Source organism: Heptranchias perlo, chromosome 7 (assembly GCF_035084215.1).
Source record: "Heptranchias perlo isolate sHepPer1 chromosome 7, sHepPer1.hap1, whole genome shotgun sequence".
NCBI lineage: Eukaryota > Metazoa > Chordata > Chondrichthyes > Hexanchiformes > Hexanchidae > Heptranchias > Heptranchias perlo.
In genome coordinates, this window is record NC_090331.1 from 76,565,660 (window position 1) to 76,591,576 (window position 25,917).

General features: G+C 43.8%; 1 protein-coding gene across 2 annotated transcripts in view; it reads right to left on the bottom strand.

Moving 5' to 3' along the window:
- vps8 (VPS8 subunit of CORVET complex) overlaps nucleotides 1-25,917 on the bottom strand; it is a 624,186-nt gene that overhangs the window by 257,637 nt on the left and 340,632 nt on the right. For both annotated transcript variants that reach the window (XM_067987929.1, XM_067987930.1), the window contains exon 41: nucleotides 8,454-8,534. In XM_067987929.1, coding sequence (XP_067844030.1) covers nucleotides 8,454-8,534 — 81 coding nt within the window. The remainder of the gene's footprint in view (nucleotides 1-8,453; nucleotides 8,535-25,917) is intronic.

Below are 25,917 nucleotides of genomic sequence, written 5' to 3' on the forward strand. Positions count from 1 at the left end.
GCTCCTCCTGGGCCACATGCAGTGCTGGAAAAGCACTGACCTGCTGGATCCGGCATCTCACACCTCCCTTTAGTTACCGGATTTCCTGAGCCCTGGGAACCTGGTCCGCAGCCGTTAAATTCAAATGGCTCCCAAAATCTGAGGAACGGAAAGTACCTGCAGAGCGGTAGTGGACCTGAGAGCGGTGAGCGGCGGGAGAGAGCGAGACCAGAGCTTACTCTGAGAGCGAGACTCTGAGACCAGCGGCAGAGTTCAGGGTGACGTCACCAGTCAGAAAGTGACGCGGCACAGGGGAGGCAGCTGATTGGTGAGTAGGTTCAGGTGAGTATTTCTACCATTTTACTGTAAGTAAAGTAATAAGAAAGGGAAGATCTGCAGGTTTTATAGCAGGTAGTGTTTTTTTTTAGTGAACCTAGGTCCCTAGTATAGTTAACATTTTCTAATTTCAACGTAATTTAAAAGGGGTAACTCAGCTAAGGCAAGTCATGGCAGCAGACCTCGCACCCGTGATATGCTCCTCCTGCAAGATGTGGGAAGTCATGGACACTACCAGTGTCCCTGCCGACCATGTGTGCGGGAAGTGTGTCCACCTGCAGCTACTGACCGATCGTATCTCGGAGCTGGAGCTGCGGGTGGACTCACTGTGGAGCATCCGCGATGCAGAGAAACTCGTGGATAGCACGTTTAGCGAGTTGGTCACACCGCAGGTAAAGGGTATACAGGCAGGAAGTGAATGGGTGACCAACAGGAAGAGTAAGAGATGCAGGCAGGTAGTGCAGGGGTCCCCTGTGTCCATCCCCCTCTCAAACAGATATGCCACTTTGGATGCTGTTGGGGGGGATGACTTATCAGGGGAAGGCAGCAGCAGCCAACTTCCTGGCACCACGGGTAGCTCTGCTGCACAGGCTGGGAGGAAAAAGAGTGGCAGAGCTATAGTGATAGGGGACTCAATTGTAAGGGGAATAGACAGGCGTTTCTGCGGCCGCAACCGAGACTCCAGGATGGTGTGTTGCCTCCCTGGTGCAAGGATCAAGGATGTCTCGGAGCGGCTACAGAACATTTTGGAGGGGGAGGGCGAACAGCCAGCTGTCGTGGTGCACATAGGCACCAACGATATAGGTAAAAAAGGGGATGAGGTCCTAAAAGCAGAATATAGGGAGTTAGGAGGTAAATTAAAAAATAGGACCTCAAAGGTAGTAATCTCAGGATTGCTGCCAGTGCCACGTGCTAGTCAGAGTAGAAATAGGAGGATATTTCAAATGAATACGTGGCTAGAGGAATGGTGCAAGGGGGAGGGATTCAAATTCCTGGGACACTGGAAACGGTTCTGGGGGAGGTGGGACCAGTACAAACCGGACGGTCTGCACCTGGGCAGGGCCGGGACCGCTGTCCTAGGAGGAGTGTTTGCTAGTGCTGTTGGGGAGGGTTTAAACTAAAGTGGCAGGGGGTTGGGAACCTGAGCAGGGAGAGAGAGGAAAGCGTAACAGGAAGGGACAGAAGGTATGGAGTAATAGGTAAAGTGTTAAAAAAGGAGAAAGCAGGAACTAAGCGTCACAAAACAGATTTGAAAGTTCTTTATCTGAATGCACGTAGCATTCGTAATAAAATGGACGAGTTAACGGCACAAATAACTACGTATGGGTATGATCTTGTGGCCATTACAGAAACATGGCTGCAGGGTGACAACGACTGGGAATTAAATATGCCAGGGTATTTAACAATCAGGAAGGACAGGCAGGAAGGAAGGGGAGGTGGGGTGGCTATGTTAATAAAGGAAGGAATCACTGTAATACTGAGAAATGATATTGGGACAAAGCATCAAGATAATGAAACAGTTTGGGTGGAGATGAGGAATAATAAGGGAAAAAAAACATTAGTGGGCGTAGTATATAGGCCTCCTAATAGTTGCAACTCTGCTGGAAGAAGTATTAATCAGGAGATAGTCGGGGCATGTAATAAGGGAACAGCCATAATTATGGGGGATTTTAATTATCATATTAACTGGACAAATCAAATTGGGCAGAGCAGCCTTGAGGACGAGTTCATTGAGTGCATCAGGGATGGATTTCTTGAGCAGTATGTAACTGATCCTACAAGGGGGCAGGCAACCTTGGACCTGGTCCTGTGTAATGAGTCAGGATTAATTAATAATGTCCTAGTTAAGGATCCCCTTGGAACGAGCGACCACAACATGGTTGAATTCCATATCCAATTAGAGGGTGAGAAGGTTGATTCTCAAACAAGCGTACTGAGCTTGAATAAAGGAGACTATGATGGTATGAGAGCGGAATTGATTAAAGTGGACTGGGAAAATAGATTAAAGGGTAAGACGGTACATGAGCAGTGGTGTTCATTTAGGGAGTTATTTTACAACTTTCAAAATAAATATATTCCACTGAGGAAAAAAGGGTGTAAAAGAAATGACAGCCACCCGTGGCTAAGTAAAGAAATTAAGGATAGTATCCGACTAAAAACAAGGACATATAAGGTAGCCAAACTTAGTGGGAGGATAGATGATTGGGAATTCTTCAAAAGACAGCAAAAAGTAACTAAAGGATTGATTAAGAAAGGGAAGTTAGATTATGAAAAGAAATTAGCAAAAAATATAAAAACAGATAGCAAGAGTTTCTATAGTTATATAAAAAGAAAAAGGGTGGCTAAGGCAAACATAGGTCCCTTAGAGGATGAGACCGGGAAATTAATGGTGGGAAACATGGAGATGGCAAAAATGCTGAACAAATATTTTGTTTCAGTCTTTACAGTAGAGGACACTAAGAATATCCCAACACTGGACAAACAGGGGACTCTCGGGGGGGAGGAGCTAAATACGATTAAAATCACTCAAGAGATGGTACTCAGTAAAATAATGGGACTCAAGGCGGATAAATCCCCTGGACCTGATGGCTTCCATCCTAGGGTCTTGAGGGAAGTGGCAGTAGGGATTGTGGATGCTTTGGTGATAGTTTTCCAAAATTCCCTGGACTCAGGAGAGGTCCCGGCAGATTGGAAAACTGCTAATGTAACACCGTTATTTAAAAAGGGTAGTAGGCAGAAGGCTGGAAATTATAGGCCAGTTAGCTTAACATCTGTGGTGGGTAAAATTTTGGAGTCTATTATTAAGGAGACAGTAACGGAACATTTAGATAAGCATAATTTAATAGGACAAAGTCAGCATGGCTTTATGAAGGGGAAGTCATGTCTGACAAATTTGCTTGAGTTCTTCGAGGATATAACGTATAGGGTGGATAAAGGGGAACCAGTGGACGTAGTGTATTTAGACTTCCAGAAGGCATTCGACAAGGTGCCACATAAAAGATTATTACTTAAGATAAAAAATCACGGGATTGGGGGTAATATTCTGGCATGGGTAGAGGATTGGTTATCAAACAGGAAGCAGAGAGTTGGGATAAATGGTTCATTTTCGGACTGGCAACCAGTAACCAGTGGTGTTCCACAGGGGTCGGTGCTGGGTCCCCAACTCTTTACAATCTATATTAACGATTTGGAGGAGGGGACCGAGTGCAACATATCAAAATTTGCAGATGATACAAAGATGGGAGGGAAAGTAGAGAGTGAGGAGGACATAAAAAACCTGCAAGGGGATATAGACAGGCTGAGTGAGTGGGCGGAGATTTGGCAGATGCAATATAATATTGGAAAATGTGAGGTTATGCACTTTGGCAGGAAAAATCAGAGAGCAAGTTATTTTCTTAATGGCGAGAGACTGGAAAGTACTGCAGTACAAAGGGATCTGGGGGTCCTAGTGCAAGAAAATCAAAAAGTTGGTATGCAGGTGCAGCAGGTGATCAAGAAAGCCAACGGAATGTTGGCTTTTATTGCTAGGGGGATAGAATATAAAAACAAGGAGGTATTGCTGCAGTTATATAAGGTATTGGTGAGACCGCACCTGGAATACTGCATACAGTTTTGGTCTCCATACTTAAGAAAAGACATACTTGCTCTCGAGGCAGTACAAAGAAGGTTCACGCGGTTAATCCCGGGGATGAGGGGGCGGACATATGAGGAGAGGTTGAGTAGATTGGGACTCTACTCATTGGAGTTCAGAAGAATGAGAGGCGATCTTATTGAAACATATAAGATTGTGAGGGGTCTTGATCGGGTGGATGCAGTAAGGATGTTCCCAAAGATGGGTGAAACTAGAACTAGGGGGCATAATCTTAGAATAAGGGGCTGCTCTTTCAAAACTGAGATGAGGAGAAACTTCTTCACTCAGAGGGTGGTAGGTCTGTGGAATTTGCTGCCCCAGGAAGCTGTGGAAGCTACATCATTAGATAAATTTAAAACAGAAATAGACAGTTTCCTAGAAGTAAAGGGAATTAGGGGTTATGGGGAGCGGGCAGGAAATTGGACATGAAGCTGAGTTCGGATCGGTCAATGCCCTGTGGGTGGCGGAGAGGGCCCAGGGGCTATGTGGCCGGGTCCTGCTCCGACTTCTTGTGTTCTTTAGATTTGTGGTTGGGATCAGATCAGCCATGATCTTATTGAATGGCGGAGCAGGCTCGAGGGGCCGATTGGCCTACTCCTGCTCCAATTTCTTATGTTCTTATGTTCTTATGTTCTTATAATCACGGACCCACATCTCTAGAATGGGTTGCTCGAATGCCCTCAAACCTGCCAAGGTTAAACCAGAAGTAGGGGTGCGATCGCGGAGGGTTGTGGTCGGGTTTCGCATATTTACCGATTTAAACTCCCCCCCCCCCCCCACCGCCCGCCCCCGACCATCTCCCACCCGTCGTGGGGGGGTTAAAAGTACCCCCCTTATTTTCTACAAATTAACACACCTAAACAGAGCATTCAATCTACATGACAGAAAAAGCATGACTGAAGCAAATTCTAACACTGCTCGGCTGTCTGATACCACAGAAAGAAGCAGATGATAAAATGTAAGGAGACAAGTCAAAAAACTAAGTGCCCCATTCGGGACGCACTTCAGAATTTTATATGAAGCATTATTAATGGCTCAGCATTCTTCAGAGAAAATAACAAGGATAAGGAGTCCTGCTGAAAGTTCAGGACTTATTGGAACTTTTTCATCAGGAATATCTGGGTTGTAAAACAGAAACACCCCATGACAATTTCTTCAACAGTAGCCAACATGCTGGGCAATTTCAATTCTGCCGTGTGCTTTAGTATTCGTGCGTTTTGAAGTCGACGATACCTTGATACTAAAATTTCACCCACATTGCTTTCCTTCTACTCCAAGCTGCCTCCATTGAGCTGATTTTTATCAATGGAATTGGACAGATATATTATCTGTGATATTTAACTAGATGCAAATAATTCATTAAGAGAAAATGGGTTCAATAGTAAAACGCCCAGTACATGAAGGAAACTTTTATTTGAAGAACGAGTAAAACACTACAAGATAGAGAATCTTACAATTTTCCTCATTCCAATTGAATCTAAGTCAATGACATTCAGGAGGAGTAGGGTACTTCTGCCAGTTGAGAGGCAAGATTGGGAGTCAGCATAGACGTGCCAAATTGTAGATTATTTTGCTGACAAATTAATAATGCTTGAGAAATATGACTAACTACTCCACCACATCTGGAATGGTGTTCTTAAAGTTAGCCCAAGATGTTGCCATAGACTGAGTGAGATGACATTTTGATATCACCATAAGGCTCTCTACCCGAGGTGAAAAATTGATTCAACTACTCTAGCAATTTTTGTTTGGAAATAGCAGTCTAGTGTAAGTATCTTGTGTAATAGAAACAGCTCTCTAGGTTGATGTACTGAGATAGTTCTATTAATATTACAGAAAAAGACTCTTTGGCCACCACACAATGAAGTTTCAGTCCCACTTCTGATTCACAAGGAGGGAAATTGAAAAGATGGAACAGCATTAGGGTTAGGGTTAGGGTTAGTATGAGAAATTAGTAACCATCTAATTTGGAACTTAGGGTGAGGAGTAAGAGCAGTTGCATTCTAATGTCATAGAGGAGCATTTGAGATAACAAATCCTTCTTCTAAAGGAAGCAAAATCAGTTAAAGACCATCTAATAAAAGGATGTTGGAGAATTAAGAGGGCAGAGTTATCAATGTCAGTTTTATGCTCCCTTTTTCCAGAACCCAAAGTAAGTCAAGGGAAATAGAAGGAATGCATGCAAAAGTCTGTGCTCTTAAGAGAATGATAGCTCACTAACCATCCATGTTGACCTGTGTCTATGTCTGGAACAGAAATTTGGAAACTGTCATTAGATATTGCAAATAGCTCCAACTCCAAAAGAAACTGAATCATTTGAATGCAGCATCAACATCTGAGAGTACCTTAGGTGCGTTGACCACTATACTATCTACACCAGCCAGATGTTAGGTTGTCAGCGTGCCTAACCAGTCGTGACACCAATGGCACATCAAGATATAGGAACCATAAACAAGGCCCTTTTTGCTCATTCACAGAGCTGAATATTGTGGTGGTGTTTGTCCAGAGGCAAAAGGATCGATTGTTGATAGGAGCTAACTGGGTTACAAACTGCAATCACACTTGAGTGAATTTAATACAGGACCAGGATCTCAGTATTTTAACTGTAGGCTTTTATTTCTTTTATGTATATTTCTCAAACCTCCTTCTCTTATTTCATAATTTCTTAAATTGGGGTGGTAAGATTTGAATAAATTACTTTTGTTTTACACCAATGGTGTAAAACAAAAGTAATTTATTCAAATCTTACCACCCCAACTTTCATTTTACACCAATAGAAACTTTACTGAATACTCTGTACAACGCGGATGTCCCTTAATCTTATCAAATATTTACAACTCGAGCAATTGTAATGCCAGGGTTACAAATTCTCTTATTAATAACGAAGTATGAAATCTACATTTGCAAACAGGCACTGAAGAACAAGTGGGTCAACAGAAAGCAAACAGACCCAGCCACAATTAGACATATACAAACAACTGCAGATTGAGAAATGAAATTAACTTTTTCAGAAGGTGAAATTAACTTTTTCAGAAGGTGAAATTAACTTTTTCAGAAGGTGCAGACTTCAGGCATCAAGCACTTCACTCTGATGTTCCCAAGTTTTTAATGAAAGATTTAACGAAAGGTCTGTTTTGCTCTGAAACTTTTCTGAAGCACTCACTCCAAACTAAATTAATGCATTGAATTAGGAGGGTATTAGAAAAGGCTGGGGTGCCGGATGGTGAAATGGGTCTCATAAGCACAACTTGAGCAGTTATTGCAAGTTAACAGAACTTTGATCGTGTATTCATTAACATTAACTTCTCCACTTTTTTTTTGCTTCCTTTTCTCCTCCAGTATTCACTCCGATTTTCTCCTCTTGTCCATCCGCTCCTGAAGATGATGACACATGCTGGGGTACAGTTTTGGTACCTCACCCAAATGGCCATTCTTCATGTGGGAGCCTGTGCAGTAAATATTGGGCGCTAACTGAATGTGAGAGACAACGCAGGATCTATGACCTTGATTTTAATCTCCCCCCCATCCCCCGGACAGGCAGGAAAGGGTCGGCCGAGGGGTTAAAATCCAAAAAATCAAAATCTTTTTGATATCACTAAAAACACTTCCTTCATATCATTTATGAATAGCATAAACAATAGAGAGCTCCCAACAGATGCCTATGGAACTTCACTATCCACCGATATCTAGCCGGGGCATTTATTTTAATCATCAACATCTTCCTTTCGATTGCTACACCAAATTTTAGTTTGTCTGCCATTAATTCCATAAATCGTAGTCATCCTGTTAAGCCTTACATGTGGAACTTTTTTGAATACCATCTAAAAACACAACTAGATTATATCCACTGGATTGCCCTCATCAACCAATTCCACTACATCCTCAAGAAATTGCAGCACAGTTGTGGGGCATGACCTGCTGGTTGTAAATCCCTGCTAGCTATCTATTATAGTCACGATGCTCTTCAGATAACAATTGATTATATTCTGTAAAATGCTCTTAAGTATTTTTGTCACTAAAGAGATTAGCCTAATTGTTCTACAGTTTCAAGTTCATACCACACTCCTATAGCTGTCTTAGGACGCTCTGTTGGTACAATGTAGATGGACCCTCATTCTGTAACTAACAAATATCAATAGATGTGCTGAGAGTCCATGGAAGCAAGAAAATAAATAACTTGCATTTATATAGCACCTTCCATGACCTCAGGATCTCCCAAAGCACTTCACAGCCAATAAAGTGTTTCTGAAGTCTAATCACCATTGTAATGTAGGGATACTGACAACAGGTGCCAGTGGACATAATCTATATGGGTTTTCAGATGGTATTTTTTTTCCCCGTTATAAAACGGGAAAAAAAGTTCTACCACTCACCTTTATGAGCAAAATAATTCTTCTGTCTTTACTCCCTTTAAGAAAACCCCACAAAACATGCCACATGGTCAGCAATAAACATTTTTTTGTGGGGGGTTGTGATGCTTATTGGAACATTTTCCCCTATCACCCACCTGCTCATAATTGAATGTGTCTAACATTCCAAGTATAAGTGTTTGAATTTCTCCAAGTTTTCCTTTTCCATACATTGGATCCTGCGAATAAACAGATATGAAACAACAGTTATTGTAAACATCTTGTAAAATGCAGAAGAATCCTGACTTCAGTTAAATTCTCACTTCTCTAGAAGTAGGTCTAACAGCTCAAATTCAATATAAACATTATTTACCCTCCATTTCCTTCTTTCTTGGCTCTTTCAACCACAAAACCCTTACAATAATTTGCATTTATATGGTACCTTTAACTTAACAAGGTGTTTCTGAGCTGAAAATAAAGTTGGTAAGGTGACTGAAAGTGTGATTGAAGGGAGAGATTTTGAGGAGGCTATTGAAGGTTAGAGAGAAAAGGCAAGGCAGAAGGGTTTAGGAAGAGAGTTCAGAGTATAACACCAAGGTGGCTGAACTTTATTGCTGAAGGCAGAGTGGAAGGAGGGAGGGAATTCACAGGACTTCAGTCAGAAAAGTGATGAGACACATGAGGCCGGAGGAGGTTGCACCAACGTAGTGGGGCAAAGCTGTGATGGTAATTATAAACTTGTCAAGGAGTCTGAATTTAACATGTTGGGGGACAGAGAGCCAATAGAGGTGGGTGAGGACAGGGGTGATAGTGGAGCAAGATTACATAGGGGATAGGACGTGTGCAGCAGATTCTTGGATAAGTTGTATTTTATGTAGGTGGGGGGTTTAGGAAATTGGTGAGGAAAGCATTGTAGAAATTGAGCTTGGAACTGATGAAGGCACAAATGAGGGGTTCAGCAGCAGTGGGACTGAAGTAAGGGCAATGTTGGAGAAGTAGAAATACACAATCTTGGTGATGGATGGATTTGAAGCTTAGCTGTGCTCCAAGACTACACACAATCGGGTTCAACCTGAATGAACAGCATGGGAGGGAGAAGGAATAGGAACACAGGAACAGGAGTAGGCCATTCAGCCCCTCGTGCCTGCTCCGCCATTTGATAAGATCATGGCTGATCTGTGATCTAACTCCATATACCTGCCTTTGGCCCATATCCCTTAATACCTTTTGGTTGCCAAAAAGCTATCTATCTCAGATTTAAATTTAGCAATTGAGTTAGTATCAATTGCCGTTTGCGGAAGAGAGTTCCAAACTTCTACAACCCTTGGTTGCAGAGTTTCAGCATGTCAATATTAAATTGGGGACTGTTCAATCTCATCCAGGACATGATGTCAGGCAGTTGAGGACCAGGTGATGACAGAGAATCTACAGTCAACCTGCACAGAGGCCTCTGCAAATGATTTCTCAAACTAGCTGCGGAGGAGTGGAAGGTCACTTAGGATTTGAATTCCCAATTATCTTAACAATATGGCTAAGATCAGAAATTCAATTCAGCAGAGGATCAAACTTATACCCTACTGCTTTGTGACACTGGGTTAGTTCTCCAACATATTGCGTTGCCCCATATTGCCTCCCAGCCTTTTATCACTTTTGATCGAATCAGTGTTCCAATTGCTAACACAATAGAACTAAATAGAAATGCAGCCTGATATTGCAGCCTTGTGGCATTCATTTCTGATTTGTTTTTGCTCATATCACTTTAGCTAGTGGAAACATAAACACACCTGTAATACTAATAGCAAAACGGAAACAGCTTATGAAAAAAAGTTCATATTTGAGTTCTACAGAGCGATGTGTTTTCTTTAAAATGGAAAGACAGTGGGAAACTTCCAAAACCCGTGTGTTATTGTTACGAGATGATTATGTGCCACAGCACAGGAAGTTTCTGTTATGAGTACTTCCTGTATTGGTACAGTCACAGTCATGGAGACACATGGTTAAGGCGTAGTAGCTTATGAGTACAAAGGGGTTAAGGGTGGGTTTCATTTTTCAGGAGGGTGATGATGGAGGATTTGAAAGGTCAATTCATGAGGAAATGGAACCACTTACAATATGGTACGGTTGTGATTCAATATTAGGATTCAGAAATGGTTCTGTGGATATCTATGTCTTTATCTACTTTCCAGTATTCAACAGAATTGGAATTGTTGTCTTCCATATTAAAAAACACATGAGTTTCACAAGCTGCTGGGAAGACTTTTCAAAAATGAAAGAGTTCAATATTGTTAAATTCATTTTTGGGTTGTGGGCGTCGCTGGCAAGACCGGCATTTATTGCCCATCCCTAATTGCCCTTGAGAAGGTGGTGGTGAGCCGCCTTCTTGAACTGCTGCAGTCCGTGTGGTGAAGGTGCACCCACAATGCTGTGCGGTAAGGATTTTGATCCGGCGACCATGCAGGAATAGTGATAAATGACCAAGTCGGGATGGTGCGAGACTTGGAGGGGAACTTAGAGGTGATGGTGTTCCCACACACCTGCTGCCCTTGTCCTTCTAGGTGGTGGAGGTCGCGGGTTTGGGAGGTGCTGTTGAAAAAGCCTTAGCGAGTTGCTGTGGTGAATCCTATAGATAGTACACACTGCAGCCACTGTGTTGGAGGGAGTGGATGTTTAAGGTGGTGGATGGGCTGCCGATCAAGTGGACTACTTTGTCCTGGATTGTGTCGAGCTTCTTGAGTGTTGTGGTAGCTGCACCCATCCAGGCAAGTGGAGAGTATTCCATCACACTCCTGACTTGTGCCTTGTAGATGGTGGAGAGGCTTTGGGGAGTCAGGAGGTGAGTCACTCGCCACAGAATACCCAGCCTCTGACCTGCTTTTGTAGCCACAGCATTTATGTGGCTGGTCCAGTTGAGTTTCCGGTCAATGGCGACCCCCAGGATATTGATGATGGGGGATTCGACAATGGTAGTGCCATTGAATGACAAGGGGAGGTGGTTAGACTCTCTCGTGTTGGAGATGGATATTGCCTGGCACTTGTGCGGCGCGAACGTTACTTGCTACTTATCAGCCCAAGCCTAGAAGTTGTCTAGGTCTTGCTGCATACGGGCACGGACTTCTTCATTATCTGAGGAATTGTGAACGAAGTTAAGTTGCCATGTATCCCATAGCCCATGCATTGCAATATTCAACATGTTCTGCACAAACATTCCAATAGCAGAAAGCCTTGTAGAATTATTTAACATGTTAGTTGCTCAACTAAACACCCCTCCTGGATTCTTTTCTAAAAGCTCTCAAACATAGACAGCACAATGCTATGGTATTTTCAAGCTCCATACACGGTCAGGGAGCAGTTGCCAGCTCACATGTCCACGTCTGCAGATCCCCACATGGTGAATATTCCAGATTTCAACTGTGTCACTGTGCTCAGGCCACCACTCCACAAAGAAGGGAAATTTCAGCACCAGCAACCATAGGTCTCTTTTGTACAAGTGAAAGTAGTCAAATAGAAACACCCATGGAAGCAGGTCGCCATAATTCTCTTAGTTGCGGAGGGTAAGTGATGTGGGGAGGATACTAAAGGGAAAGGTAGGTGAAAACAAAGTTGCAAAGTATCGAAGGCTGCAGTCGCATGTCCCATCTGACAGCATATTTTATACAAGGTTTCAAAGAAAAGATCTGCTGAGACACTAACTTATTCTCTATATTCAGTTTCTGCATGATAGTAATAACTTGGACAAGAGCATTTTCATTGAAAGTTTTCTACTGCATCAGAACACCCAATGTAACAAGGTCATAAATGTAAGTGAAAGATGGAAAGGTAGAAATGATCTGCAGCTCCCCATGCCAACCCAATTTATTTTATTTATCTTCCCAGCTTCTAATTTACCTTCCAATCTACTCCCCTTTCTCCTTGATCTATGCTAAAGGATACTCCTACAGGTATCAGCCCTCTGGTATTTTGCCCAAGTAATTATTCTTTATATATGACTCTAGACAATATTGCTGAGCTAATTAACACTGGAGCACCACATCCAACTCCATGCTCCTTTCAAATGGAGTACAGACACACACATTTCTCAGTGGTCACTGGATGACAAACAGCAGGATTAACCCTGAACAAAAAGTCATCCAGATGTTGGAGGGGAAATTAAAAGTTTTCTGTTGGGAAAGAGGCCTTGTGACGATTCTATGTATGACAACCGTAGACATCTCCTACAATAAACGATCAGTGTTTATAAAGACAGGCACAACAAATGCTAAACAAGTTGCTCTGCCCAAATTCACAAACGAAGAGACCAACAACAGCACTTCCACTGAGATCAAATAATTCAATTCTGACCAGGGATGAAACTAGGCACCTTGCTCATTTGCATGGCTCTGTATCATTTCACAAAGTGCATTTACCCACAAGCCATCGGAGAACTCATAATTCATATTTTAAGCAATACAGCTGACTTGTTTTGCTGATATTAAATTATAAAAACCATGTATACTTTGAAAGCTGTGAAGAATTATGTAATTCATGTAGTTACGTGACTTGGGACTGGAACCTCAGAAGAAAAGGTGTCAATGGCCATTTATGCTGTTGCTCTGGGGGCTCCACCAATCTCCCACCAAAGTTAAGGCAAGAGGTCGGGAGAAGCCCTGAGGAATTTCAGGGCCTTGCCTGTATTTATTGTCTGTCCTTTTAGCAACAGGAAATTGGATGAGTGCTAATTATAGCAGGATTTTTCAACATGGTAATAAGGCTTAGAGAAGATTATCTGCAATACAATTTGGAACCTAGCCAGCTACAGCAAAAGGTGGATTTAATTAGAGAAGCCTCTGCTGCCAGTTTCAAATGCTTTTGTAGCAAATCAGGGGTGTTGGGAGCGTGGTGCTCAAGCAGGAACCCTCCATGATAAACTGGAGACGTCACTCTCCTGGGTTTTCCTTACCAAAGTGCCACTAGTCCCTAAAGGGCCTGTTGGAGGGTCAACAGTTAGGAGCCTGTGTTTCACATTACCTCTGTTAACGCACTATTAATAAGAAACAAAAGAAGTTTTAAAAGACAACTATTATGCAAACATGCCAGTTAGTTAAACAAAAGGCAGCAGTATAAAACAAATTGTATCTAATCAATATCAAAGCACAGAATGTAAAATGCAGAATGGTACATTATTTACCATAGGTTAGAATCATTCTATTTTTTTTAAAGAAAATTAACCTCCAATGGCAAATTAGAATTGTTGTCATCCCATGCAGAGAAAAAAAAAATCCAGGAAAAATTCATGCCTGGTGATAAAGTGATTTCCCCAAATGCTGTAACATAGCCTTGATCTCAGGCAGCCCTTCAGTTTTATATCCAGAGACAGTAGCAGTGAGACATAAGGAACTAGAAAGACCATTTGAAAAATTACTACAATAAATCAATCAACAAACAAATAAAGAGAGGTCCAAGCCATGGCAGTTCTGAAAAACAAGTGGTATCATGAGGAAGCACTGTATGCGGAGGTTGAACTGTTTCCAAAGAATGAGGAAAATTCTTCGTACAGTTAGAGTTATATGGTCTCCTCTTTTTCCCACAAGGTTCCATGAAATTCTGTTTCCTACCGACTTTGCAATGTACTGCCCAGACACATTTTACAGGAATTGTAGGATACGTCTATGCAATCTACTGGGTCCCCTGTGCAAAATGTACAGCCCTATTCGTTTTAATTTATTTACTCTCTTATAAACTGATGGATTATAAATCGTCCTATATCCAGGCATTTAACTGGAATTTCACTGCCGGGATTACAAGCTTCCATCTTCCTGCCTCTGGATTATAATCTCATGTGGAAATAGAATCTATAACTGTACCAATCCTAGTTTCCCTTGCTTTTTCTTGGTGGAGTGCACAAAAAACCCATGTGGAACTGGTCATTTTGATATGGAATTTACAGCTTGAAAAGCAGCACCAATAATCTAGATATGGATGCCCACTTCCCTTTGTATAACCCGATATTGTATGTCATAATTTCAGGGCCATGGGTGAGTAGCTCATAACTACTTCAATATACTTTTCAACCGAAAGAAAATAGCAATCCTTCAGGCAAAGACTTTTAGGAGAAGCCATTTTAATTCATCAATATTAGATGTGCATTCTTAGTGCTTCTGAAAAACGTTGTCAGGATTTCAGCAGAGTTTTTAAGACCAACTCTTTTGCCATATACTGTGACAGAGAATTTGCAGGGACAGTGTAGGGCAAAGTCAGCACACATTTTGATAAAAACTAAGGCAACGCTCAGAGATTACAATACCAACAGAACAGAGACAAGGAAACAAAATACCTCACATACTGGTCATTCAATAAAGATATGTGTTTACCAATAATGCTTATCAGGTACCATCGGTGTATTTCTGCATGAATATGCAAATATGCAGAACTTGTGAGGCACCAATTTGCATATTTCACAATGCACTTTTCCCCATAATCAACTGTTGGACATAGCACAGTTAAAGTGATAGCTTTTTGCTCGTTACATATAAAAAAAAACCTCTCACCTACAGTAAATAATATGGTGAAAAAGCAAAATATTTCTGAGGCACATTGGGTCCTTAGCAGAGCAGCAGGATTTATGCTCTTTTCCAAATGGTGCATCCATCCAACCTCCAGTAGTTTGAGGGAGGGAGGGGGTCTGTTACACAACCTTATGGTAGTGGTCCATTCATCTCATCCCTGGTAATGGAGTTAAAAAGATGAAAGACGATTGAGACTGGCCAAACTCATGATTTAGGATCCTTACAGCCAGATAAAAGAATTTCATCAGTCATGGTTGGATTTGAAAACAGATTCCAGAGGTCAAAGGAAAGTGTGCCATTCTATTGCACCATCCAGTTCCCCAGCACACTGCGGTTTAACATTTGTGCATTCAAACCTGAATCTGAACCCAAACACTTCTCTTAATTTTGAGTTAAATTAGTACAATGTGAAAGATGCCAGACAAAATCCTCACATAAAAGTTATATGTCAACACAATAGAGGCAACTTTTGTCTGCCTACTCCCATTAATGCTGGAAAACAGGGCGGTTTGCAGATGTAAACTAAAAAATAGGTGGCCAGCACTCCTGCCCGAAAAATGTGGGAGCCTTACTTAAATAGTGGTCCTACGCGATTGTGGTGATACCAGACATAGAGCAGCATGACCAGCGGTCCCGCTCCACAAATGCTTTAAAAGGACCTGTGTCACTGATTTTTGTGGGGCCAGGAGGAACACGAATGTTTCTGCTAGGGCCCCACAAAAATCTGCCGGTGCACTGCTGGCCCCCCCACCCCCCACCGATGATCGCTCTCTCCCACCCTCAAGTGACAACTTCTGGTTCGGCTTTGCGGAAGTACCGCCAGATTTCCCGCCCCCAGCCCCCCGATCATTGAGCAGGCAACTCATTTAAAATGAGGCCCGACCATGAAAATGGTTTGAGCCGCTTGCTGGGTGCTGTCAGGTGGGTGGTGCGATTTCTCCGCCCACTGCAAGTGCACTACATCTGACAACTGGTCTCAATGAGCTGAAGTCTCACAGCAATATTCCAGTACTGTGTCTTGACATTTTCAGTGAGCAGCATGTAACTTAACAATAGTGAAACTTTAAAAAAAATCAAAGAAATATAAAAGCTTTCTAAAAGTCCTTCTTGTACTTTAAAATGATGTAAAAGTATTATGTAGCTGGTTAACAAAATTGCATAGAAGATGTTTTTGGAAGCTATCAACAGAAAGCGTCAAAATTCTATGATAGCCATTACAGCTATTTTTGACAAGGTAGAATCCATCTGCAGTATTTCTGATATGTCCTGCATCTCCCCCCCAACCACCCCCGTCCGCGCCCCCCGCCCCCCCACTACACTGACCTAAACTGCATTGGGCATTCAACCTTTAACGTGTCAACTTCCTCTGCAGCAGATTTATTTCATAATTACTTTTCCTTCTAATAAGAAAGATGTAAAGGCCTTAGAGAGGGTGCAGGACAGATTTACTAGAATGGGTTCAGGGATGAGGGACTTCAGTTACGTGGATAGGCTGGAGAAGCTGGAGTTGTTCTCCTTAGAGCAGAAAAGGTTAAGAGGAGATTTGATAGAGGTCGAAATCATGAAGGGTTTAGATAAAGTGAATAAAGAGAAACTGTTCTCATTGGCAGAGAGGTCGAGAACCAGAGGACACAGATTTAAGGTGATTAGCAAAAGAACCAAAGGCGACATGAGGAAAAACTTTTTTACGCATCGAGTAGTTATGATCTGGAATGTGCTGCCTGAAAGGATGGTGGAAGCAGATTCAATCGTGGCTTTCAAAAAGGAACTGGATAAATACTCGAAGGGAAAAAATTTGCAGGGTTACGGGGAAAAAGCAGGGCAATGGGACTAACGGGATTGTTCTTACAAAGAGCCGGCACGGGCTTCCTAGGCCGAATGGCCTCCTTCTGTGCTGTAAGCATTCTATGATTCTAGATCTTTAGCACTTCTCAGGTAAATTACTGCTGTTAGAAACAGATTGAATGGCAAAGGAAAACTGTCTCACGTCAACCACATCTCTACAACAAGCATATAAAATGTTTTGTTCTCAAATCTGTCTTTCCAATTGTTCCAGAAACACAAACACAAACGGACCCTTCTCCACTCATTCCCCCTGCCCAAGCCCCAGCTCAGTTAATTTTTTTTTTGACAGCATACGTCTCAGGGGGGCTTGCTTTAACAACTGAGAGAAAGAGAGAGGCACTCAGCCAAAATGAGATGAAAACATCAATGTCACTTTGTGCACACACAGGCAAGGGATATTGGAGTTTGGAGGCATTGAATTGATGGGAGAGTTTTGGTATAAAAATATTTGATGAGAAACACAAAAAGGTTTCATAACTATTGAATGTTCAAATGTCTCAAAAATTACCAACAAGAGAGTTGTTGTTATATTGAGATTTTCTTTTTTAGATTCCTCCATCCCTCTGACTCTGGCCTCTTTGCATCCTCTCTCTCTTTACCCTACCATTGGCAGCCATGCCTTCAGCTCCCCAGGCCCCACATTCTGGAATTACTTCTTCAAACCAATCTGCCTCTCCACCTCCATCTCCTCCTTTAAAATCCTCCTTAAAACCCACCTCTTCGACCAAGGGCATTGATCACCCCTCCTAATCTCTCCTTCTATGGCTCGGCATCCATTTTTAATTACATCTCTGTGAAGTACTTTGGAATGTTTTTCTACATTACACAGATGCAAATTCTTGTTATTGTACGCAGATTTCTACAAGGTGCATTCAAATAGATTTTTAGACTTTAGACCAATAATTGTTATTGGAACAATAGTTATTAGGCCTTGAAATTATGCTGCGCGAATATGAGTGCATGACTGCTTAACACATTCGTATGAAATTTCTGCATTCATTTTACTTGAATCTATCAATCATATAGGCACTAATGTTCACACAAAGTCAATTCAAGGCCTTACTTTGATCCTAATTCTCTTTTCCCCAGAAGTAAACAAAGCCAGCAGATTTTATACCTCAAACGATTCTAATCTTTTCCAAAAAAAATTAAATTCACCTCACTTCAGTTCCAAAGTGCCTGCTTTCAGTGTCTGTGCACAGGGTCAACTGCAGTGATCTATTTGATGGAATGGATGTCCTAGGCACAGCTAACAAGCAATTTTCCATGTGATTACACAATAAAATTGTACGCTAAGCTCCAGCAGTTTCAATCTAATTAAACCGCCTGATCTGGGACAAGGAGAAAGCAAGTTTTTTGCACTTTAGCTACCAGTTGGACAAATATTCAGTGTAGTATTGAAGGAGTGCTGCATTGTCGGAGGTGCAGACTTTTAAACCAAGGCCCCGTATGCTGTCAGGTGGATATAAAAGATCCTATGGCACTATTCGAAGAAGAGCAGGGGAGTTGCCTGGTGTCCGGTCCAAAATTTATTCTGCAACCAATATCACAAATGATCTGGTCATTTACCTCATTGCTGTTTGTCGGACGTTTCCCTACATTATGCCAGTGACTACACTTTAAGAGTACTTCAGTGGCTATGAAACGCTTTGGGATATCCTGAGGTTGTGAAAGGTACTATTTTAATGCATGTTCTTTATGTCTTATTCCACTGCTAATATTCAAATATACGGATATAGGAAACCATTATTTCCCCCTCTCTCTCATTTTAATAAGAATAATAAAAAAATAGAAGTTTGTGTATAGCGTTCACATTCTGGAAGTGCAATAATATTAGTTAATATTTTATCACTCTTTTACCATGTTAGGTATGTTGGAAATATAGTGTGACGGTAAAAGCGTGATAACATTTTGAAGGAAGTAAATGTTGCACTTCCAGAATGTGCATGCTATACACAAACAGCTATTTAGTATACTTTAAATGTGTCCTTCTAGATCAGTCTCCAAGCTAGGAACTGTACTCCACAACATTACCCACCTGAGGGTTCCAGAGATCAGGACTCTTGACTGACCATTACTGCATTGCTATTGATCCCAGCCCATGCAATCGCTCTCTAACTGTTCCCACAGCCAGGAACACTTTCCCAAAATTCCCCATTGCTCCCACACCCTTCCACCACCATCCCAGTGCTTCCACTCTCCAAGACCATGTTCCCACCATTACCACACCCCAGCACATTCTCCCACCACTTCACTCCCAGCGCACCCAGAACATGTAACCCCCTCCCCCCTACTTCGGTTCCCAAAGACCCCCTTCGCCAACACTCCCACATACCTCTCTGCTCCTCCCACACCATACCAACCACTTCCCGAAAGCACCCTCACAACACCACTAAAACCTTCTTCAGTATTTCCACACACCTCCTGCCTATAATACTAATCCAGGTCACCGGTTTACAGTTTCAATGAAAATGTGGACATAATCACACAATTTGAACCTAAAAATACCGCTAACACACCCATAATACTTTGTAGTAAAATGGAAATTTTAATTATTCAATCACAATAAATGATACTGTAAATATATTATGGCTGACACTTTATGCCTCCCACTCCCCACTGATTCTTCTAGCAGATCTGGGACAAGTGGAGGCAAACAAAAAACACTCGGGGACTTCTCCACCTCCACTTGTTTTCATGCGGCCAGTCCTGTTGGGGCACCATATGCCTACCCATATGTGGGCAGTGGTATGTTAACAATATGCGATAAGGGAACAGTGACCTCCACTATGTTGCCCATAATTTGCATCCTTCAGACACTGGATAGGGCAACTGCCTGTTGTGCTCTGGCATCCAGAGATAGGCACAGAGTGCCACGCCATAAAGAGGGGGCTGCCCCAGAGGCCTGCTGCAGCAAGTCTCCACTCTCCAGACTGACACAGCTCCCTGACAGAGGCCCGGGAGTTCACCTCCTGCATGTAAATGACCCAAGGGCTGGAAATACAGCCATGGACAGGGGTGCAACTCCAGGGTGTGGGGAAGTGCTGCCTCCCCAGAGATGCAGCCTACCTGAAAGGAGGTTGGGGGAGGGGGGGGGAATAAAAAGAAAATGGGAACGGAATGCCTTGGTCTAACAGTCTTGTGTGAAGGGCACATTCCTGTAAGTGTAACACTTACTTCCTGTAATACTTATCTGTCACTGTTGACTCAAAAGAAAACAGTTTTAAATCAGAACTAGAGGTAGGCAAAGTGCACATCAAAAGCAGGGGAAGCAGCTAAGAAACTGCCAATGAGAAATTATTAAGGACTTATGAAAATAACCAATCCTGACCGATTAGTCACCAAAACCTTTGAGTAGAAAAAGAGGAGACGAACAAATCAAATTGTCCCCCAAAAAATTTCAAGTCCTTCAGTTCCCCCGCTTTTTCTCTTTCAGTAATTGAAATTTCTAATGTCCAAAATGAGGCTTCTATCCAAACAACATCAACAAATTACATATTTCACAATAATATTACTAAATTATCCACAGAGCTGTCTCTTGTGTCTTTCAATGCCTTCATTAAAGTGTTTGTTTCAAGGCCTCAGCCTCTCTCAAAAGCCTGGGCTTGCAATTGAGATTTTCCCCAAAGCCATCACTCTATCCAGCAATCGGAGTGTGCAAACTACATAATTTCTCAACATGTTTCAGAATAATTCTATCACTATATGGGGGTGATATTAGGAGGCAATTGCGGGTGCGTTGGGGCCGGGGGGGGGGCTCCAAAAATCGTGGAAATCCCGTTCAGGTTTGGAAGCCGGCTCCAACCTGCCGACTTCCGAGTTTCCCAGGGATCCACCTGTGTGCGCGCGGGCAACCCGTAAACGGAAGTCCCACCGGCAATTAAAGCCAGCGGGATGACAGTTAAGAGCCAAATGTACCTCCTTGAGGTACTTAAGGCACTTTACCTGCGACACAGTAAGTCATTAGAACGATTTTTAATTTACCTGGGCAGCTTGCCCACCGCCTCTGAATCACGCCTGGATCAGAGAACAAGAAACTAAATAAATTAAATAAAAAACAATGGAAGGAAGTGAAAATACTAAATGAACCTACCTTTGCACCCTGCTCTGATGTCCGATGCCTCCCGCTAAAATGTCCCCCTCTTCAACCCCCCCGATGTCCCCCTCTTCACCCTCCCGTTCTTCCCCCGAATTCCCCCTCTTCACCCCCCAATCTTCCCCCGATGTCCCCCTCTTCACCCCCCCCAATCTTCCCCGATGTCCCCCTCTTCACCCCACCTTCATCCCCCGATGTCCCCCTCTTCACCCCACCTTCATCCCCCGATGTCCCCCTCTTCACCCCACCTTCATCCCACGATCTTCCCCTCTCCCCCCACCCCCACCCCCACCCCGGTCTTCCAGAGCAGGTCAGAGGCTAGGTATTCTGTGTCGAGTGACTCACCTCCTGACTCCAAAAAGCCTTTCCACCGTCTACAAGGCACAAGTCAGGGACACCATCCAGGACAAAGCAGCCCGCTTGATTGGCACCCCATCCACCACCCTAAACGTTCACTCCCTTCACCACCAGCGCACTGTGGCTGCAGCGTGTACCATCCACAGGATGTGCTGCAGCAACTCGCCAAGGCTTCTTCAACAGCACTTCCCAAACCCGCGACCTCTACCACCTAGAAGGACAAGGGCAGCAGGCACACGGGAACACCACCACCTGCAAGTTCCCCTCCAAGTCACACACCATCCCAACTTGGAATTATATCGCCGTTCCTTCATCGTCACTGGGTCAAAATCCTGGAACTCCCTACCTAACAGCACTGTGGGAGAACCTTCACCACACGGACTGCAGCGGTTCAAGGCAGCGGCTCACTACCACCTTCTCAAGGGCAATTAGGGATAGGCAATAAATGCTGGCCTCACCAGCGACGCCCACATCCCATGAATGAATAAAAAAAAGTCCAGCGCCAGATTTTCCATTCTACCCCCACCGCCCCATTTTCCGTTCCAGCACGGATGACGTCTTGCTCTCTCTCTTTCTCGCTCCCCGCCCCCGCCCCTACCCCCTCGCCTGTCAATCAGGCTAGCTGCCAGGCACGAAACCCAGAGAGGATGTTAATCGTCATCAATCAACATGCGATCGCATCGGAAATGGTAAGTTTAGTTCATGCGGGTTTGCCACGCGCACCTTCATCCTCCCGCTGCCGACCTGCCACCATTGTAAAATCGAGCGCTATAACTTGGTGACTCTTTTCTCTCGTGCTGTAATAGGATTCTTAAGTTCCTTTCTTTTTCTAAATTATTGGACAATCAGCTTAAGAAAGAGTTTTAACAGGTTTATTCAGGTACAGTTTTATATTCAAACAATTATCAAGTCTTTACTTTTTACTTCAGAGAAACAGACTGCATTTAATCGCAACTGCATTATATCAGTTGCCGCCTGTAGAACAACTCTGCCAAATGTATGCTTGTACTGCATCTTGCTCATACCAGCTGGCTTAGTGACAAGTCAATTATTCAGCTTACAATTCTGTTTCAAGCCAAGACATCATTCCAACCTGAAGTAAATCATTTTAGACATCTACAGAGCAGAATGCACCCTCAATTTTCTGTCCATGAGATTGAAGCCCATGGGATTAAAAGGGCAGCGGCCATATGGATACGTAATTGGCTGAGGGACAGAAAGCAGAGTAGTGGTGAATGGTTGTTTCTCAGACTGGTGGGGAGTGTGCAGTGGTGTTTCCTCTTGGGTCGGTGTTGGGACCACTGCTCTTTTTGATATATATTAATGACCTGGACTTGGGTATAGAGGGCATAATTTCAAAGTTTGCAGATGACATGAAACTCGGGAATGTAGTAAACAGTGAGAAGGATAGTAACAGACTCCAGGAAGACATAAGACAGGCTGGTGAAATGGGCAGACACATGGCAGATGAAATTTAAAGCAGAGAAGTGTGAAGTGATTCATTTTCGTAGGAAGAATGAAGCGAGGCAATATAAACTAAGTGGTACAATTTTTAAGGGGGTGAAGGAACAGAGAGACCTGGGGGTGCACATATATAAGTCTTTGAAGGTGGCAGGACAAGTTCAGAAGGATATTAAAAAAGGAAACAGGTAGTAATTAACAGCGCAAGTACCCTTTTAACACTGTGATAATTGTTAATGACTGCCAACCAACCTTTCTTGCCCAGAAAGTAAACAATTAAAAGTGTAGAGTCTCATTCCTTCAGATTGTGAATCGTTGTTGGAGATGTTAAAAATATCAAATTTTTAAAAAATTTCTTACTTTTCCTTTCTGTCTTTTTTTTACTCTCTCTCTTAATCCACTCTTTAGTTCCCTCTCTTTATTTCTCTTTCTGTACCTGATTTGTCCTTCAGGGAAGGAAACCTGCCATCCTTACCCGGTCTGGCCTATATGTGACTCCAGACCCACAGCAATGTGGCTGATTCTTAATTGCCCTCTGAAATGGCCTAGCAAGCCACTCAGTTGTAAAATCTCGCTACGAAAAGTCATAATAAGAATAAAACCGGACGGACCACCCGGCATCGGACCACTAGGCACCGGACACGACAACGGCAAAACACCAAGCCCAGTCGACCCTGCAAGGTCCTCCTTACTAACATCTGGGGACTTGTGCCAAAATTGGGAGAGCTGTCCCACAGACTAGTCAAGCAACAACCTGACATAGCCATACTTACAGAATCATATCTTTCAGCCAACGTCCGAGACTCTTCCATCACCATCCCTGGGTATGTCCTGTCCCACCGGCAGGACAGACCCACCAGAGGTGGCGGTACAGTGATATACAGTCAGGAGGGAGTGGCCCTGGGAGTCCTCAACATTGACTCTGGACCCCATGAAATCTCATGGCATCAGGTCAAACATGGGCACGGAAACCTCCTGCTGATTACCACCTACCGTCCTCCCTCAGCTGATGAATCAGTCCTCCTCCATGTTGAGCACCACTTGGAGGAAGCACTGAGGGTAGCAAGGGCACAAAATGTACTCTGGGTGGGGGACTTCAATGTCCATCACCAAGAGTGGCTCGGTAGCACCACTACTGACCGAGCTGGCCGAGTCCTGAAGGACATAGCTGCTAGACTGGGCCTGCGGCAGGTGGTGAGCGAACCAACACGAGGGAAAAACTTACTTGACCTCGTCCTCACCAATCTACCTGTCGCAAATGCATCTGTCCATGACAGTATTGGTAGGAGTGACCACCGCACAGTCCTCGTGGAGATGAAGTCCCGTCTTCGCACTGAAGACACCATCCAACGTGTTGTGTGGCACTACCACCGTGCTGAATGGGATAGATTCAGAATGGATCGAGCAGCTCAAAACTGGGCATCCATGAGGCGCTGTGGGCCATCAGCAGCAGCAGAATTGTATTCCAGCACAATCTGTAACCTCATGGCCCGGCATATTCCTCACTCTACCATTACCAACAAGCCAGGGGATCAACCCTGGTTCAATGAGGAGTGTAGAAGAGCATGCCAGGAGCAGCACCAGGCGTACCTAAAAATGAGATGCCAACCTGGTGAAGCGACAACTCAGGACTACATGCATGCTAAACAGCGGAAGCAACATGCTATAGACAGAGCTAAGCGATTCCACAACCAACGGATCAGATCAAAGCTCTGCAGTCCTGCCACATCCAGTCGTGAATGGTGGTGGACAATTAAACAACTAACGGGAGGAGGAGGCTCTGCAAACATCCCCATTCTCAATGATGGCGGAGTCCAGCGCGTGAGTGCAAAAGACAAGGCTGAAGCGTTTGCAACCATCTTCAGCCAGAAGTGCCGAGTGGATGATCCATCTCAGCCTCCTCCCGATATCCCCACCATCACGGAAGCCAGTCTTCGGCCAATTCGATTCACTCCACGTGATATCAAGAAACGGCTGAGTGCACTGGATACAGCAAAGGCTATGGGCCCCGACAACATCCCAGCTGTAGTGCTGAAGACTTGTGCTCCAGAACTAGCTGCGCCTCTAGCCAAGCTGTTCCAGTACTGCTACAACACTGGCATCTACCCGACAATGTGGAAAATTGCCCAGATATGTCCTGTCCACAAAAAGCAGGACAAATCCAATCCGGCCAATTACCGCCCCATCAGTCTACTCTCAATCATCAGCAAAGTGATGGAAGGTGTCATCGACAGTGCTATCAAGCGGCACTTACTCACCAATAACCTGCTCACCGATGCTCAGTTTGGGTTCCGCCAGGACCACTCGGCTCCAGACCTCATTACAGCCTTGGTCCAAACATGGACAAAAGAGCTGAATTCCAGAGGTGAGGTGAGAGTGACTGCCCTTGACATCAAGGCAGCATTTGACCGAGTGTGGCAGCAAGGAGCCCTAGTAAAATTGAAGTCAATGGGAATCAGGGGGAAAACTCTCCAGTGGCTGGAGTCATACCTAGCACAAAGGAAGATGGTAGTGGTTGTTGGAGGCCAATCATCTCAGCCCCCAGGGCATTGCTGCAGGAGTTCCTCAAGATGTGGAGATGCCGGTGATGGACTGGGGTTGACAATTGTAAACAATTTTACAACACCAAGTTATAGTCCAGCAATTTTATTTTAAATTCACAAGCTTTCGGAGACTTCCTCCTTCCTCAGGTAAATGTTTCAGTTCCTCAAGGCAGTGTCCAAGGCCCAACCATCTTCAGCTGCTTCATCAATGACCTTCCCTCCATCATAAGGTCAGAAATGGGGATGTTCGCTGATGACTGCACAGTGTTCAGTTCCATTCGCAACCCCTCAGATAATGAAGCAGTCCGAGCCCGCATGCAGTAAGACCTGGACAACATCCAGGCTTGGGCTCATAAGTGGCAAGTAACATTCGCGCTAGATAAGTGCCAGGCAATGACCATCTCCAACAAGAGAGAGTCTAACCACCTCCCCTTGACATTCAACGGCATTACCATCGCCGAATCCCCCACCATCAACATCCTGGGGGTCACCATTGACCAGAAACTGAACTGGACCAGCCATATAAATACTGTGGCTACGAGAGCAGGTCAGAGGCTGGGTATTCTGCGGCGAGTGACTCACCTCCTGACTCCCCAAAGCCTTTCCACCATCTACAAGGCACAAGTCAGGAGTGTGATGGAATACTCTCCACTTGCTTGGATGAGTGCAGCTCCAACAACACTCAAGAAGCTTGACACCATCCAAGATAAAGCAGCCCGCTTGATTGGCACCCCATCCACCACCCTAAACATTCACTCCCTTCACCACCGGCGCACTG